Source organism: Tachysurus vachellii, chromosome 5 (assembly GCF_030014155.1).
Source record: "Tachysurus vachellii isolate PV-2020 chromosome 5, HZAU_Pvac_v1, whole genome shotgun sequence".
Classification (NCBI taxonomy): Eukaryota; Metazoa; Chordata; class Actinopteri; order Siluriformes; family Bagridae; genus Tachysurus; species Tachysurus vachellii.
The window spans coordinates 22,158,732-22,175,348 of NC_083464.1; the positions used below are offsets into that span (position 1 = coordinate 22,158,732).

Below are 16,617 nucleotides of genomic sequence, written 5' to 3' on the forward strand. Positions count from 1 at the left end.
TACGCTGATATACTGCCAAAGTATTTTGAATTACTGCACAGCTTATAAGCACATTGTTTGGCCCCCTAGAAATTATGTCAGCATTGTACGCCAAAATCTTTTATCACTTGCCAAAAATAATGAGGGTAAATAATTGCATCCAGATGTGGCCCATTTTAGCTGATAGCAACCTTCATTTCCTGCCTCTGCTGTCTCAGACGACGCACTACACCTTAGAAGAAACTGCCACTAACACACACACACACACACACACACACACACACACACACACACACACACACACACACACACACACACACACACCCTTTCTTGTAAATTAAGGCTAACTTCCTGTGTTTGCATATGCGCTCAGTATAGATTGTCTAAACATGTGATGAAACCATTTTTTTAATTATTATTATAAAAACATATCCCATTATGGAAAAAGCCCCATTATGGGAAAAAACTATAGAGTTGAATTTAGGGGACGCATGTTTTGGGTTGTAATATGTGTTTACGTAAGGGGGTGAGTGGTAGGAGAGGTTCCCCTAAGTTATAGATGAGAATGTGTGTATTATGATAATCTACACAACCATACCAATGCTTTCAGGTCTACTAGTTGAATGCTGGTGATGCACATGGGATTTAGGTTATTTATACTCTTCAGGGCTTGAGCACTGCCTGTGTAGAATTAAAAACAAATACTTTTATAACAGATTCTAAATTCTACACTTTTATATTCCAGGGAATTGAGGTGTTATTGTGCAGAAACTGAATGAACTGCTGAATTTTAATTAGGCCTTTTTTTTTACATCTACAAATGTGTAGTGTCTTATTGTTGGTTTACTAAAACAAATCGTAGGGCATACATTGCAGTTTGTATTAAGAATTACATGGTATAATGTCAATAGATCTCTGAATTATGTATCATGTTAAAAGACTTGTGATTTTATGCATTGATTCATGGAAAGAACATGAATTTTATATATTTTTTAAAAATATTAATAAAAGTTAAACTTTCAAAATATATATAGATTTTGCAGAAAATATCTCTGTCCCACAGTGGACATGCATTTGGCTGAAAGGCAATGTTTAGGCAGTGATTAGTTTAATCAAAATGAGAATTCCTGACATTAGTTCTGAGACAGTGGGGCTTGATGTAGTAGTCCCATAGCTGCACTGTATCATGACTAGTTCCACGGATCACATACTTTGAAATCCATAACCAAGCCTCAGTGCTCATTTTCAAAACGGGTGGTCAAACATCTCTCCCACATGTTCATTCTATTTCAGTCTTTTTTCCATTTGCATCCTTGCGTCTCAATTCAGCACTCCTTCCATTTCATTTAAAGCTGTATTTTCCACATCTTTTACTTTGATCTCTGACTTAAATTGTTCATTTTTTCTCTCTCTATCTGCATCATTTTCCTTCAATCTTCTTCTTTCTGGAATTTTTTTGTGTTACACCTTCCTGCTCTTTTATGCATGAAGTTTTCATTCCCATGAAGGTGCAGGAGCGTGTTTCACACCAAACTATATCCTGCTCCACCTAAGCAAGCACAGCTTGAGTAATAAGGATGGGAAAAAGAGAGAGATAGTGAGAGAGAGAGAGAGAGAGAGAGAGAGAGAGAGAGAGAGAGAGAGAGAGAGAGAGAGAGAGAGAGAGAGAGAGAAACTGGTGACAGGAGTGTTGGAATCATACCTCCAGTGTATAATAACATTAGTCTTCCATCCTGGGCCAGCTGAGCCTTCCTTCTGGATGTGGCCCTGCATAAGAATCATATGTCTTGTTATTTCTTTTTTTCCTCTTTTGTATTTTCTTTTGCAGTTCCCTCCAATAGAAACACAGTCGTGCAATGCCTCAGTGGTGTCCCAAGTTTGGATTTCTCCCTACAAACAGCGTTACATGCATGTCTTGGGACTGACTGACACAGACAGCAGCCAGATTGGCAAGCGCAGTGGCAGATTCAGAGGGATCCAAGGAACTGTGGTTTCTTCTTGGCTTGAGTGGATAAGCTGAAAGACAAAGAGCACTGAGCTTCTTAAAGAGGATTATTAAGCGTGCCAGAGTACTATCTGTAGGATGTTCTACTATATTCTGATGTGATGTAAGTCAAATGCACTGCAAATGTAATTATTAAGAGTATTTATGGCTGTACAATGTGGCTGTTACAAGTCTTATATGCCACAGTGGAAGCAGATTCTATTTTTTTCTGATTTTCATTTGTCCCCCTTACAGAAAGCCTAGAGTAAAGTGTAAAGCCGATCTCTTTCTTAGTGTTTGTTTATTTTTTTTTTCAGTACCTCTTAAATTTAAAGGGTTTTAGTTAAATGTTTTGCTGTGATGCTATAAAAAAGCCCATTGATGGTAGGCATTACAAAGGATATATGCTCTCATACATACATCTTCAGGGATTCCATTTATTGAAAACATTCTTCATCATCTTGTGCCAGAACTTGAATGGAGTCTGTCACCTGTACCAGGGGAAAGGAAATGATGGATTGTGGATGTGATCTCAAATAGCAAAGCTCGAATTACACATTTTAGTCAAAATGAAATGCAAACATGTTTGATACATGTCATATTGTGTGTTTTTGTTTGTTTTTTGTTTTTTCTTATATCCCAAAACCTTCCTTTTTCTGTCATTTTCCCTCAAGCCTTATACTCACATCACACATCATGGCATTTCAAGCACTTACTAACTCTACAATCCTCCCACCCCTCACCCCCATCCTGCTCTGCCCCTTCCTTCAAAAGCTCAGGCATCCCAGAAAAGCCCTAGCAATCTGTTATCAATTTGAGGAAAAAGCACACGGTTCCTTCCAAGATGTAAACGATAACAAAACTTGCCTGGAGCTGTTTGAAGATGATGACAGCATTCTACGAAATATAAGCTTTGGTCCTTCCAGGTTTCAAGGGGTTTTTTCAACAGACCCAGCTGGAAAATGATTTCAGTATTTTCAGGCCTCTCTTTTGTTCTACAGGCGAAAGGTGGATCTATATAATGTCTATTTTTAACTTGGACTTTTTTTTTTAACAGAAGTCCATGCTTTAGAGGTTTTTTTTTTGGGGTTTTTTATTTATCAATAACAGACTACTAGTATTAGAGTGCATTGGAATATTTTATCACAACTCCCTTTTGTAATTTATAAAACTCTTAAAATGTCTGTGTAAAGTAGTTGGATTTTTGTGGGGTTTTTTATATCAGCGATATCAGTTTTGTCCTATCAGAAGTGAATTCTCCTGCCTTTTCCTCACTGTTCTCAGTATAAGCTTTGGATCTACCTTTAAACGTGACTAGGACAAAAAGCATTTACTGATGAATTAACAAATAAATAAACAAATAAATTAGACACAGTAAGTGTTTTTTTGAAGGCTGTATTGTGACTCAAGTCACCATACCATTTAATTTGTTTATATACACTTTACAACTAAAAGAGCCAGAAATGAAAAATGCGTGAAATTGTCGGTATTTATATGGTATGTGGCTGCTGCCAGAGTGACAAAAAGGGCATTTCAATCAGAAATATGTGAGCAGCTCAGTTCCTGAGATCCACAGCCAGCTTGTTGCTCAAACCTTCCCCAGCACACTGACAGCAACTATATATCTAACCACCTGTTATCTTCCCAAGTCCACTAGCATTATTCATGGCAGATTAGCTACAGGCCAACTGAGACTCAAAACATTAATAAAGCTACTGTTGACGCTGGAAGATTACAAACCGTTCCATTCTGTACTGTCAATTGACTTGATCCCAGGAAGAGAAACTGGGAACAGGTTTGTTCAAAAATCATGAGAGAAACACTGTCAACTCCCTCATTAGAAAAGTCAGTGCTGCATTTCAGTCAGATGTTAGTGTATGTATGAGAAAGGGATGGTCCGATAGATCAACGGAGAGGATCATCCAGACAAAAATTTAAGGTCAAACTGGGTGGGTCAAGAAAAGAATATGAACAAAAGCCAAAAAAAACTTTCAGCAACATTTGAGCAATAAAACTAGTTTATTTTCTCTGTGTTTAGGAATACACTTGGGAATTTTCTGAATATTTTCTACCATTCTTTCAAATTCTTCTATATCTTATTATATATATATATATATATATATATATATATATATATATATATATATATATATATATATATATATATATATAATCTACTATATTCTACTCTTACAAAAATGTCAAGTAGTTAGTATATTCTTATGGTGTACATTTATTTTTATAATATCCTAAATTTTCCCAGCTGAAAGCTGCTGATAGACTTCTTTGTTAGCGGGTTGTAATTTGAAGTTATTTGCTGTTTTACCATCCTTCATTATTATTTGACTTATCACTGTCTAATATTCTGTCATTTCCTTATTATTATGTCATTGTATTTTTTTTTATTACAAATATCACTTAAACAATTTGTCTATGTAGCATTAGCAAAAACTACTACTACTACTACTATAACAACAACAATAATAATAATAATAATAATAATAATAATAATAATAATAATTAGTAGTAGTAGTATTTATAATCCTTTTACTGAAGTTTTGAGGATACCCATTTTCAGCTTTTCAGTCACAGAATTCAAAAAAGTTGAGGAACGCCGCAACAGAAAGCTCTTATGTTAAGCCTGCATGAACCAGACATGTAAGAATAAATATTAGCCATGGTCCCTGCAGCATTTTGGACAAAGATATAGGTCTTCAACAGATGAGAGTCAAAGGAGCTTAAAACATTTGCCTAAAAGTGTAATTTAGTTGAATCATCCTTCATCCTTTAGCCTTTGACACAGAGAGGTGAACTGGCCCACTTGGTGTTTGTTTTACTTACACTCCCATTGCACAGACTCCAGATAAACACTGAATGAAGTTGGCAACACAGAGACCAAAAAGACATCATATAGAGTAAAGCTTTTCACAAAGTACAGAGTATTAGTGATTATGGGGATAGATTAGTTCCTGGAATTTCATTTCCTAGAGAGAGAGAGAGAGAGAGAGAGAGAGAGACAGAAAGGGAGAGGTGGAGAGAGGGAGAGAGAGAGAGAGAGAGAGAGAGAGAGAGAGAGAGAGAGAGAGAGAGAGGGAGAGGTGGAGAGAGGGAGAGAGAGAATGAGAGAGAGAGGGGAGAGGAGAGAGAGAGAGAGAGAGAGAGAGAGAGAGAGAGAGAGAGAGAGAGAGAGAAAGGGAGAGGGGAGAGAGGGAGAGAGGGGGGAGAGAGAGAGTGAGAGAGAGAGAGAGAGAGAGAGAGAGAGAGAGAGAGAGAGAGAGAGAGAGAGAGAGAAAGGGAGAGGGGGAGGAAGAGAGGGGGAGGGGGAGGGGAGAGAGAGAGAGAGAGAGAGAAAGGGAGGGGGGTGAGAGATGCTTGCTGTTTTGTTTTGCTGTTTTTTTGTAAACATTCTCCCCATAGACATCTACACTAACTGAGCACTTTATTAGGAACACCTGTACACCTATTTATTCATCTAATTATCTAATCAGCCAATCAGGTGGCAGCAAAGGGGCCAGCAGCTTCAGGAAATGAACAGAATGTGGATAAAACATGACATAACTAATGAGAGGCTGGTTTAAGTATTTCTCTGAACTGTTGCTCTACTGGGATTTTCACACACAACACTCTCTGGAATTTCCAATGTTTCCAAACTTCCAATGAGCAGCAGTTCTATGGACAGAAATGATAGAGTAACTCAGATAACCACCATCTCATCAGGTTCCACTGCTGTCAGCTAAGAACAGAAAGCTGAGGCTGCAGTGTGCACAGGCTCACCAAATCTGGACTGAGCTCTAGAAAAAATGTAGTCTGGTCTGATGAATCTTGATTTCTGCTGAGACACAGAGATGGTAGGCTCAGAATTTGGCTTGAATCAGCATTAATCCCTGGGCACAACCTGCCTTGTGTCAGCAGTACAGGCTGGTAGAGGTGGTTTAATGGTGTGAGGAATGTTTTCTTAGCACACTTCGAGCTTTTAATACCAATCACTTCATTCCTAATCATGTGCATTCCTGACACAATTTGTCATCTTTTAACGGCTACTTCCCGCATGATAATGCACCATGTCACAAAGCAAACATCATCTCGAACTAATTTCATGAGCATGACAGTGAGTTCACTTTCCCAGATTTGCACCTGAAACATCTGCAAGAATTATGTGCTGCCCTTATGTCAACATAGACCAAAAATCTGTTCCCAACATGGACATGAATTCATACAATAAAGAACTGATGAGCCCCTGCCCAGTATTAGTACAGTGTTCCTAATAAAATGCTCAATGAATGTATATTCCTGAGGTTATGCTGTAAAGTAAATATTTGATAAGACCTACAGGATACAGTTATATGCATCATAAGTGTCTCTTAAGTATTTAAGCTTGCGTGAAGTGCTGCTGAGGGAAAATAATTCAAGGATTATAACAGAATATTTGTGCTTTAGTTTTATGTTTATCAAGTGAAGCATGAACCTTTTTAGTAGTTCTGTGCAACTTCGAAGTGTGATTAATCTTGTGCATTTAATATAAGCTTCGCAGTGAGTTTGGGAAGCAACTTCCATGGCTGTTTTTACTGTCCCTCTGTTATATACACTGAAATGACCTTGCAAAAGTGGTATTTAAAAACCAAGGGCACCCTGCAGTTATATCTATTGCTCAAGAGTGACGTCATTTAAGCAGAGCACCAATGCATGGCAACAAGCAACAGTAATGGAATTTTGAAGTCCTTGATTTCCTACTAGTTGTGTGTGTGTAATCAGCCACACACCTCTATTTTGCTTTCCCAGATGTTCTCTACTGAGGCTGCTTAATGACGTATACCAGAGAGAAAGATTCTCTATTCTTTGTGGTGTACAAGCCTGAGGAAACCCCTTAGGATCATGTGATGACAGTGAAAAAAGCCAAGGTTGTGGCCAGATACTGTAGTTTAAATGCAACAAAACATGACTTTTTGCTCATTCATCACTCTCCAAGCACAAGAGGTTTATAGCCAAAACCATGTTAGGGTTTTGTTTGAGACTGTAACAAACATTTTAAAGGTTTACATTTCTTTCCTGTTAGATGTTTTCAAATTCTGTCCATTTCTGGAGGAGTAATAGCTATGACATCAGCCTGGCTGTTTTCCTATCACTCAGCATGAAATATAGTGTATTGGAAAGCCTTTAGTATTAATGTCATTTTATCATTTTAACAGTAACAACACCAGAATGTGGTTCACTCAAACACAATTATGGACGAAGCCAGCGTGGACTGATTTTTCTGTCTCATCTGAGTACAGCCTCACACTGCTCCACGTATCAAACACATTGCCAGTGACATAGAGAGGATTGAGTTGGAAGTAGGATAAAGCCCATGGCTCCAGCGTGGAGCAGAAATCACAGGCTTACGAGCCCTCAGGGTGCAGTTTTAGCCTGGCAGTGCGTTCAGGCAACACTTTAAAAACAAGCCTCATCCAACTGTTTGAGCGTTTCATAGCCACGGAGATGCTTTATGAGAGCTGGAGCACACACAGACTCAGGCTGAGGAGTCAGGCACATAAAAGATGCCTGGCCTCAGAAATCAAAGGTCTTTAATCCTGAAGATGCCTGCCTTTCTGTCACTTTACTTTCTTTCTCACTCTTTCACTCGCATGATTTGTCTCAGGCTGTTTGTCTTTGTCTTTTGTCTCTTGCCCTCTCTCTTGCTCCTCCTCTTCCTCCATCCTCCTTATTTCTGTCAGTCTGTTTTTAAAGTCCTTTTTTCAAACACTCACACGTTCTACACGTTAAGTACTGTAGCGTGATCAGTTCCTCCCATAGGAGTCTTCATCTCTAGTCTGCTGCTCTTCCTCAGTATCACCTATCAGGGAAAGCCATCTGATTGTGAGACAGAGCAGGTCTTCTCAGCCTTTGAAAGTGGCAGGGCAGCTCTCATCATCACTCCCCTTTCTCATTAAACTTGAAAAGAGAGATAAATCTTACTAAGGCCGAGATTACAGGTTTGATGGAGTTGACCAGCTCTACACGCAGAGTCTGTGTGTGACTAGATGAGGCTTAAGGGCCTTGTTTTTCTCTTCCTTGCTGCTTATGAGAAAAACTGGACTTCTGGTGTTTCATAGTTCCAGGCTGGTTTCTCATAACACACTCACATCTACTGACAGGCTTCTTGAGTACACAGCATGAAACTTCCAGAAACCACAAACAGCCTTACATAATGGGTAGTGATAACCCAGTGAAAGCCTACACGTCCTCATCAAGCAGTTACCACTGCTTTATACTGCAGTTAAGATATATTATAGAACTTGCAAGAAATCTGATGACAGTGTTTGCTCCATTGATGTAATGCCTGTGAGTCGTCAGTTAAGTAAAGCATGGTTTATAGCCAGTCAATCAAACTCAGCCAGCAAGGAACAGGCTGAACAACTGGACAGCATGGTTTGTACCTTTGGTGTGACAGTCTGCAGAAATAATTTCGACAGCAAACGCTGGACAGGAGAAAGGCTCCAGAATAAATGAGGCTGATCCAGAGAGGAACTGTCACAGTACACATGATTTTCTCTTTATTCTGGCTTTGGGGTGGTCTTTTTTAATAATAGTCACTTCAAAATAAAAAAACACAGTGTTTCCTATAGTTGCTGCCAGCAGCGTCTTTACAGTCATGTCCTCCACGTGGAGATTAGTCATAGCAAATGGAAAGAAAAGAGAAGGAGCACAACATGGTTTGCTGTTCCAACGGCATGTCAGCGTATGTTCTGAAGAGCTGATAACATTTTGACGGAATGCTAAAGACACTATACAGTGCAACTTAAAATTATACGTATTTTGTTTTGCGTATTTATGTGTTTTTTGCTTTCAAAAAATTTGGAGTGTTTATTAGGCTATTTCAAACAAATGTATGTGTTAAGAGCAGAAACTGGCCATGGTTTTAGGATGGGTGACACATCATACCCTCTCGCCCCTGTCCATCACAGCAACACTATCCATTCACATCTCTGAGGTCATGTATGCAGATAAAGGCAGATAGAGATTTCTTCAACTGTTCAGCAACTGTTCATATGGATCGCCACACATTAGAGAATGTCTTCACCATCTCTCACTCTGGCTGGTAGCTGTCGCATTTTGGAGATAGCTGGCCAATTTGGGAATTTTTTTCTTTGAACAGGTGTTTTATAGTAATAGTTATAAACTAGCTAGGCTCTTTGACTTCTGATTTTTGTTTGTTTGTTTTTTCAGAAAAATTTACAGTGTGTTGGTTGTAGTCATATGTCAAACGTATCTACCCTAAGTACAGGTGTCCCATGTACTCAGCTTGAAAGCATACTCCAAACACACCCTTTATCCAGTTACAACTATTTTTAATGTAACAAAATCTGAAAGCAAGTACAATGGCAGACGGTTCAAATTTAATTTGTTTCGACTGACTACAGTTGTGTCTATAAAAGTGCACTATATGGTGACAATTGTACAACGACAGAGAATATGAATGCCATGAAAATACACATTATATTCAAATGCAGTTTATAATTTTTATATTTTTACAAAGTGCAACATTTTACTTGTGTATGCAGTTTCACCACACTGTAAGCTGTAGGTTGGCTGGGATTGACCAGGTCCTGACTAAGCCTACCCTGGATAATTGCTTAAAGTTTTCCTGGTCTCTTTAGCCCAGGTTGTATATCAATTCCTTGAAGCTCACTTTATCTTAAGTTCTCTTTTAGAGCCTGGGTGCCTCTCAAGTTCACTTCAAAGCTCCGCTCAGAAAGCCTGCAAAGCCAAGCTTTAAAGTCCTGCATATCTCCGCACAAACTGAACGAGTGTGGGAAACAACGTCAGAAACAACAGTTTTAATACCTTCATACCTTATACTGTAAATGATTCTGGAGAAGGAACTTCAGTAACTCCAGTAACTTCAGTAAATCTTTCTTTTACTCTTTCCTTTATTTATTTTATTTATTTCATTTATTTCTGCTATAACGCATTTGATTCACATAATCAGCTCAAGTATCAGTGTTGTTTATCAAATTGGTTTCAGGACAATGTAAAAGATAGTCATAAGTCTAAAATGTACCCTGCTAGAGAGCGTTCATGTTCAGTCAGCTGCTGTGTGTATTTGATGTTGATCGATGATTTGTAAGCGTAAAAAGTGAACAATGAGATGGAGGAGAGAAATAACTTGTGGCAGAACCTGGCATTGACAGTTAACATTTTGTCAAAATAAAGTAATTCATTCTTAAAACTACCCAGATTATATTTCTAACTAGAACAGAATTTTCATTCAAATTCAACATCACCAAAAACTGTATTAAGTGAAATGCTTTCTTCTTTAGCCAACACTAAATTCTCTGATGTTTTGTAGTTTTAGTTTTAGTTTCTCATTTATCACCAGCAGAACTACTTCAGTTTTGTTTTCTAATTTAATTTATTCATCTTTTCTATGATCTGTAGTAATTGTAGCTATCAGTAGCTCCTTCATCAGTAGCTCCTCAGTTGAGGATAAATTTAAGACCCAATGAAGAAACTCTTCCTTCCTGCATGCTTTTGGGGAAGTGGGGAATAAAAACCAGTCAAATTTTTCTGTGTTCTGATTCTAAAAATGTGTTCTGATTCTAAAAATGATAACTCACTGAAAATCCAGGAAATATGATGCATGCTTCAAGTAATGTCCAAAGCTTTATTCACTATGTGAATCAACTCGCTCCTACTGTATTTAAAGGAAATGAGTATACTACAATGTGTGCAGAAATTTCAGTATTAACTCTAAAGTGATAAGAAAAAAAATGGATCGATTGACACAGGTTTAGAAAACATAAGAACAAACCGAACAAATTCAGTTGTCTTTTTTAAAAGGAGATGGAAAAAAAACATTGCAATTTCATCGAAATTTTAGTCACAGGATAATAAGATTTATGCAGTGCCTATAGTGCCTAGTAAAAAAAAAAAAAAAGAAATACTTAGCATTGATCACAGAATGGAAACATTTTTATTATTTTTAAAAAGACATATAAAGCAATATGGTGATCCATCCATCACATCTATGAAGTGAAGAAGAGCTTACTGCTATTGGACAGAGGAACAGGAGAACAGGACACAGGCAGATGTGTCCAGAATGCTTTACTTTTAAAGTTTTCCTTTATGTGGCATCATTGTGGCACAGGATCTCACACATATTTCTCCCACTAATGCGTTTACAGTGACAGGGCTAAACATGACAAATGATAGTTACTAGGAATATTGTAGCTATGGAAATATGAATGTTATGTTTATCTGGCCACGCTTTGAGAGGAGAAATAATCAGCAATTGGGAATCACACCTTGAATAGAGACAAAGATGGAAAGGACATCAAAACTGTAATGTGGGGTGAACACATTATCCCGGTCTAAAGAGGAAATGATTGGTTTTAAATAAGGACTCGCTCCACTCTTTCCCTACTTGTTTTGTAATTTGCCCCGATAGTAAATCAGAGCTCATGACTGGTCTCTTGGACTTGCTGAACGCTGAGCTCGTCCTCTCCCAACATTTCTGTGCTCATGAATCACTGTAGTTCCTGGCTTCCACCAGGCATTTCCTGCTCAGCCCTCTCTCACTGTGAGTGAGCCGCCGAGCCGAGCACTGCTCTGGGCCCACAGTGCAACTTTGAAACAGACCCCTGGGAGAACCCAGGACACAGTGCACTGTTCTAAAGCTTGATTACACAGTCACAGAAAGGATGCTGATGCTATAGCTGTGCTCCTGTTGCACTTTACAGTGAAAACAACAAAGGAACAAAATAATCCGAAATGAAAACTATGCAACGTTCATAAAGTATCAGGAAAAAAGTCTGTGATTATTTTACATGAGTCCTAGCACAGCTTTTTTTCAGTGGGTGGATCGAAAGTAGAAAGGGTGAGTAATTACATTTCAAAAGTCTTCTTACAAACAGAGATGCATCTTTAGCTTTTTAAAAGATATACCAGTCTAGATATTTTTTTCTTATTATCCAAATTATATACAGATCATTACAGCATACAATACAGAGATCACATCACAAGGTCACAAATGTCTACAGTCCAGAAGGGCTTACGGTGGCATAACCTGGCATGAGTTATGAGAATGTGTGTATGTGTGTGTGTGTGTGTGTGTGTGTGTGTGTGTGTGTGTGTGCACTCATGCCTAAGATCAGTTCATAGCCTGAATGACCAGCCTTCCTTCGACCTGGTGAAGGTAAGCACTCTTTTTCTCTCCTAAACTCTCTTTGGCATGTGTTTCATCATCACTGTCAGCAGGCTCCTGTTTGATTTTAATAACCCTAGCATGATCATCCACCTCTTCACTGAGCAAATCAGGACTGTGAATGCTGCTGTTGTTGCTCCGATGGCTGGGGCTGCACTTGCGGATGACTCCAGAAGAGGGCGAGATGTCCTCTTGCATGATGTGAATGTGCACATCCTCTCCCTCTTCCTCTTCTGACTCGTGCAGGTGCCCGTTCGGCTGCCTCAGCTGTTCCATGGTCTTGGAAAACAGCTGCAGTTAAGAAATAACAAATGATTTCTGTCAGCCAGATAGGGACGTTGACTAGCATTTGAATTTTATTGGTCATGTTTCTTGATAGGTTTATAAAATTACTGGCTCACTGTCAATAGAAGTTATATTTACTGTTACTAATGCAGTGAAGATGATCAGAAGCAGACTCAAGAATGTGTCTAGAAAAAGGGTAAACTGTGCTTACATCTTATCTTAATACAAACTCAGGTAAAAAATAACACACGGGTTCAGGCGTTAGTAAAATGCATTTTATACCTCTTTCTAAAGCTCATAAGCTCATGTAAAAATTCCATCAAGGCCCGTTCTAATACACATTTCCAGTAATTCATTTGAGTTAACATTCCCAAAATGTCCTGGTTTTACTGTGAAGTGTCTCCCATCTTCATGTAGATGGTGAATTAGTGTGAGCTAAACCTTAAAAAGTTTATATTCGTATTTAAATAGAGCTCATTTACAGGAGGGGTTTGATATTGAATGTGAGTTCTAGTAACAAAGGTTTTGAATAAACCTTTGTTTTCTCACTGCAGTATGCAGAATAAATCATAAATCAGTATAATGTCCATGCCTTAGAGTACCATATGATAAATTAAAGCTGATTTTTTTTTTTTTTTTGTATTTTTATTTCATCCTTTCAACTAAGGTCATAGCAATAAAATATCAGAGAGCAAAACAAGAGCTCTGTGATCTTTGTTTCTGAGAATTGCACTTGAATTGCACCAGCTTTGAATATCCCCTTGCACTTTCACCAGTAATAGTGCAGATCAATCTATGGGCACCACACACAATGGGGCCTTTCAGTATGTTAGCCTCGCATACTCAGCAGAATAACTGCCCTGAAACGGATGTGCACAGAACTACAAATATTTCCTCAAGGGAACAAAAGCATGTATTCTATCTACTTGAATTAATGCATGCTATGGATAATGTTTGCATGTCAGCACCACAGATGCCCTAAGCTATTTTAACATCACATACAGACTTGCATTAGTGATTTTTGTTGGACTGTTTGAGCAAAATTTCCACCTTCCCACACTTAAAATAAAAGTAACAAACTGTATGTTTCAATGCTATCTTATATCTGGGAAGCTACATGTGGTTTGCTTTTTAAAAATAGCTTTTAGATTAAAGCTTTAAAGATATATCAGTGTCCCTAAAGGTACGATAACATAGTAGGCATTTTTTTTTCAAGATGAAAGATATATATATATTTCTAAGAGGGCATAGCACTGATGAAAATGATTTGGTTCAATTTAAGGACATGGATGTACCTTATTGATGTGGACCTGTTGCTGATACTGTTTTTGCTTCTCGAGGAAGTGTTGGTGCTGCTGCTGGATAACAAGCTGGGCTAGAATGCTCTGAGGAAGTGGTGCAGACTGGGTACGGTTCAAGGGCCGGTGACGAGGCAATTTGGGCCTCACGCTGCCTGAGGAACGCTCCGTCATGGCCAGAGGAGAAGGCAGATGAACAGATCCTGCACTTTGGCCTGTAGGATGATTTGATATATATATATATATATACATATACATATATATATATATATATATGTATATATATATATATATATATATATATATATATATATATATATATATATATATACTGTTTCACATCTTTCAGCTCGTTTGTGTATATGACAAATGATGTATTTGTGTAACTGATTATATATGGCAGTCTGGGAAAACCTGTCAGATGTAGCAATGTTCAAAATGGATTTTGAACCGGAATCTTCTACATATAACCTACTTTCTTTTTCATTTTTGGTGATCAAATTCATATCAAAATTTTGAGCAAGCAAAACCCAACAAGAGCAATAAACACACATGAAGATCCATGGCAACATCTAAAAACATAGAGGGAGGATGTATAGTAGAGGTTAATGTTCCTTTAAAATGTCCAATTTCTTATCATTTGTTCATTTTACTATGCTTTTTGATAAGGAGCCAGTTTAACAAGCATAACTACATATTAATGGTTTAAACTGTAAATAAGACTGGATAAAATGATAAAAATAGTTTTCATGGTTACATTTATTATTTGTCGATTTATAAATGTTTTTCAGTGTCTTTTGTTGGAATTGGAATAAAATCTCACTATATTGCTCTAACTTTGCTTGTAATAGAGAAGAATGGAAAAGTCAAGCATGTTTCGGGACAGGAGATGAAATATATTGTAGAAATTTCACCGTGTGAAAGCTTTTCCCAGGATGCCATATATATACACTTTGCCTTGAACTACTATGAAATATCCAGTAACTGCAATGAAACTTAAGGAAAATGACTGAAATGATAGTAGGGAAGGTAAATGTAGAAACGTCATCCAGTCCTGGAAGATTAAGGGGTTAATGTTCTTGACAATAACATGCAAGTTAGGTTGAGGTTCTCACCAGTGGAGAAGATCTTCTGCTGGCGTAGCTGCTCCTTTTGCAGGAGGTGCTGTAGCAGAGCTTGCTGGCTGCTGCTCACTTTACTGTCCATGCTGACTGGTACAGGCACCGGGCCCAGGAGCTGAGCGGGCAAACCCTGCCTGACAGGCAGCACTCCACTGCCCTCGCCAGCCTGAGAAGGGGGAAACACACAGATTATATGAAACAGCCCCTCTGCCATTTGTGGTTAAAACAAATTGAACATCATAACCACAGCAGAATACTGAGCTTACTTACTTTTTTTTTTTTTGCAATGAATAAACTGTTTGTTTTTTCTGTGCACTGCAGAAAACCCTCTACTCTCATTTGTTTGGTTAGATGGACTTAACCTCACACTTTTCCCAGGAATGATCACACAGGCATGCAAAGTGAGGTTAAAGACTGAACATTATCTAGAGCTGCACTTGATTATTCTGGCTTGGTCTTTTTAAACAGGAGTAATGGATGAGGTGACTGAGGAAGAGTGGAGTGCAACTGACACCAGACACTTAAGCACAATATTTATCTAAGGCCTATAAAATCCCGCAAGGTCAAAGGTCAGTACCCTAAGGCTGCACATATCATCAAGACAGCCACTGATGGCTAGTCTTTCAACAGGCACCACAATACACAGTTGAGCAGGGGCTCTAAATGACATTTCCTTTCATTTATCAGCCTAAACATTCACCTTACATTCAGAATTCTCCAACAGACATAAAGTAGCAAAAATGTTAATCATTTGTGGGTCGAATTGAACTGTTCAACTGTGTCTCAGGGGAGGAACGTTACAAAAGAAAACAAAAGCAAAAGTTCATGTAGTAAGATGATAGACATGATGCAACTTTTTATAGCAGGAATCAAAACATAATTGTGGTGTTTTACACTGGAAATATAATAGATATCTGACACATTTGGCTACTAAATGTATAATAGGAATAATAATAATAATAATAATAATAATAATAATAATAATAATAATAATAATAATAATGTTTAAAGATTAGATGCACTGACACATTTTAAAATACTATTAAAACACATGGGCTGTCGGATAGTCATTGGATAGACAGAAAGGAAATGTGCCCATTGACCCATTTGTAAAAGCATGTTCGTTTAATTTCCCTGAAATAAAGTGCTGATTTAACTTACACTGATGGGGGAGGAGGCAGCAGAGAGGCCTAGCGTGATGTTAGGCAGAGATGGTGATGTGTAGAGACTCAACACGGATACTGAACCTTCAAAGCCAAGCAACTTCGGCTGTGAGGGCCAACGCTGAAAGAAAGAAAGACAGAAACTGAAGGAAACACCAAGCTATTTTGGAATCCCACAACGGACCACTGGAAAGAGCAATAACAGGAGCAAAATAAACGTTAATGCACTAAGACGAATGACAGATTTGTTCCTGCCTCAGTGGAGCCAGATTAGTCCAAATGAAAGCAACAAACCTCTGACAGTACCCATAATATCCAACTCTAAAGACAGAATGATGTATTGATAGTTTTCATGTATGGTTAAACCATTTCTGATGTTAGAGAAATGTTTTGGGTCATTCTTCCTGTACACAGCAGGCTAGTCCAGCAGCATGTGGTCATGGAGCAGCCCTGTTTGTACTTCCAGTCCCCCTCCATATTCACTGACCTGTATATGGATATCCGGCCTTTATATGACCCAGGGGAGCAGTTTCTTCTGAAAGGGGATACCCAATGTAACAGATCACAAACACTGCTCGCTTTTGCACCTAGCCTGCTGTCTGCGGGT

The 16,617-nt window shown here is 38.3% G+C and overlaps 1 protein-coding gene across 4 annotated transcripts in view; it reads right to left on the reverse strand.

Moving 5' to 3' along the window:
* Nucleotides 1-10,894: 10,894 nt before the first annotated feature.
* hdac9b (histone deacetylase 9b) overlaps nt 10,895-16,617 on the reverse strand; it is a 36,402-nt gene continuing 30,679 nt past the window's right edge. For 3 of the 4 annotated variants that reach the window (XM_060870477.1, XM_060870476.1, XM_060870480.1), the window contains 4 exons: nt 16,009-16,131; nt 14,842-15,013; nt 13,724-13,941; nt 10,895-12,434 (listed from right to left, as the gene is read on the reverse strand). In XM_060870477.1, the coding sequence (XP_060726460.1) occupies nt 12,090-12,434; nt 13,724-13,941; nt 14,842-15,013; nt 16,009-16,131 (858 nt within the window). In that variant the 3' untranslated portion in view covers nt 10,895-12,089. The remainder of the gene's footprint in view (nt 12,435-13,723; nt 13,942-14,841; nt 15,014-16,008; nt 16,132-16,617) is intronic. The other variant, XM_060870481.1, reaches the window with a different exon arrangement.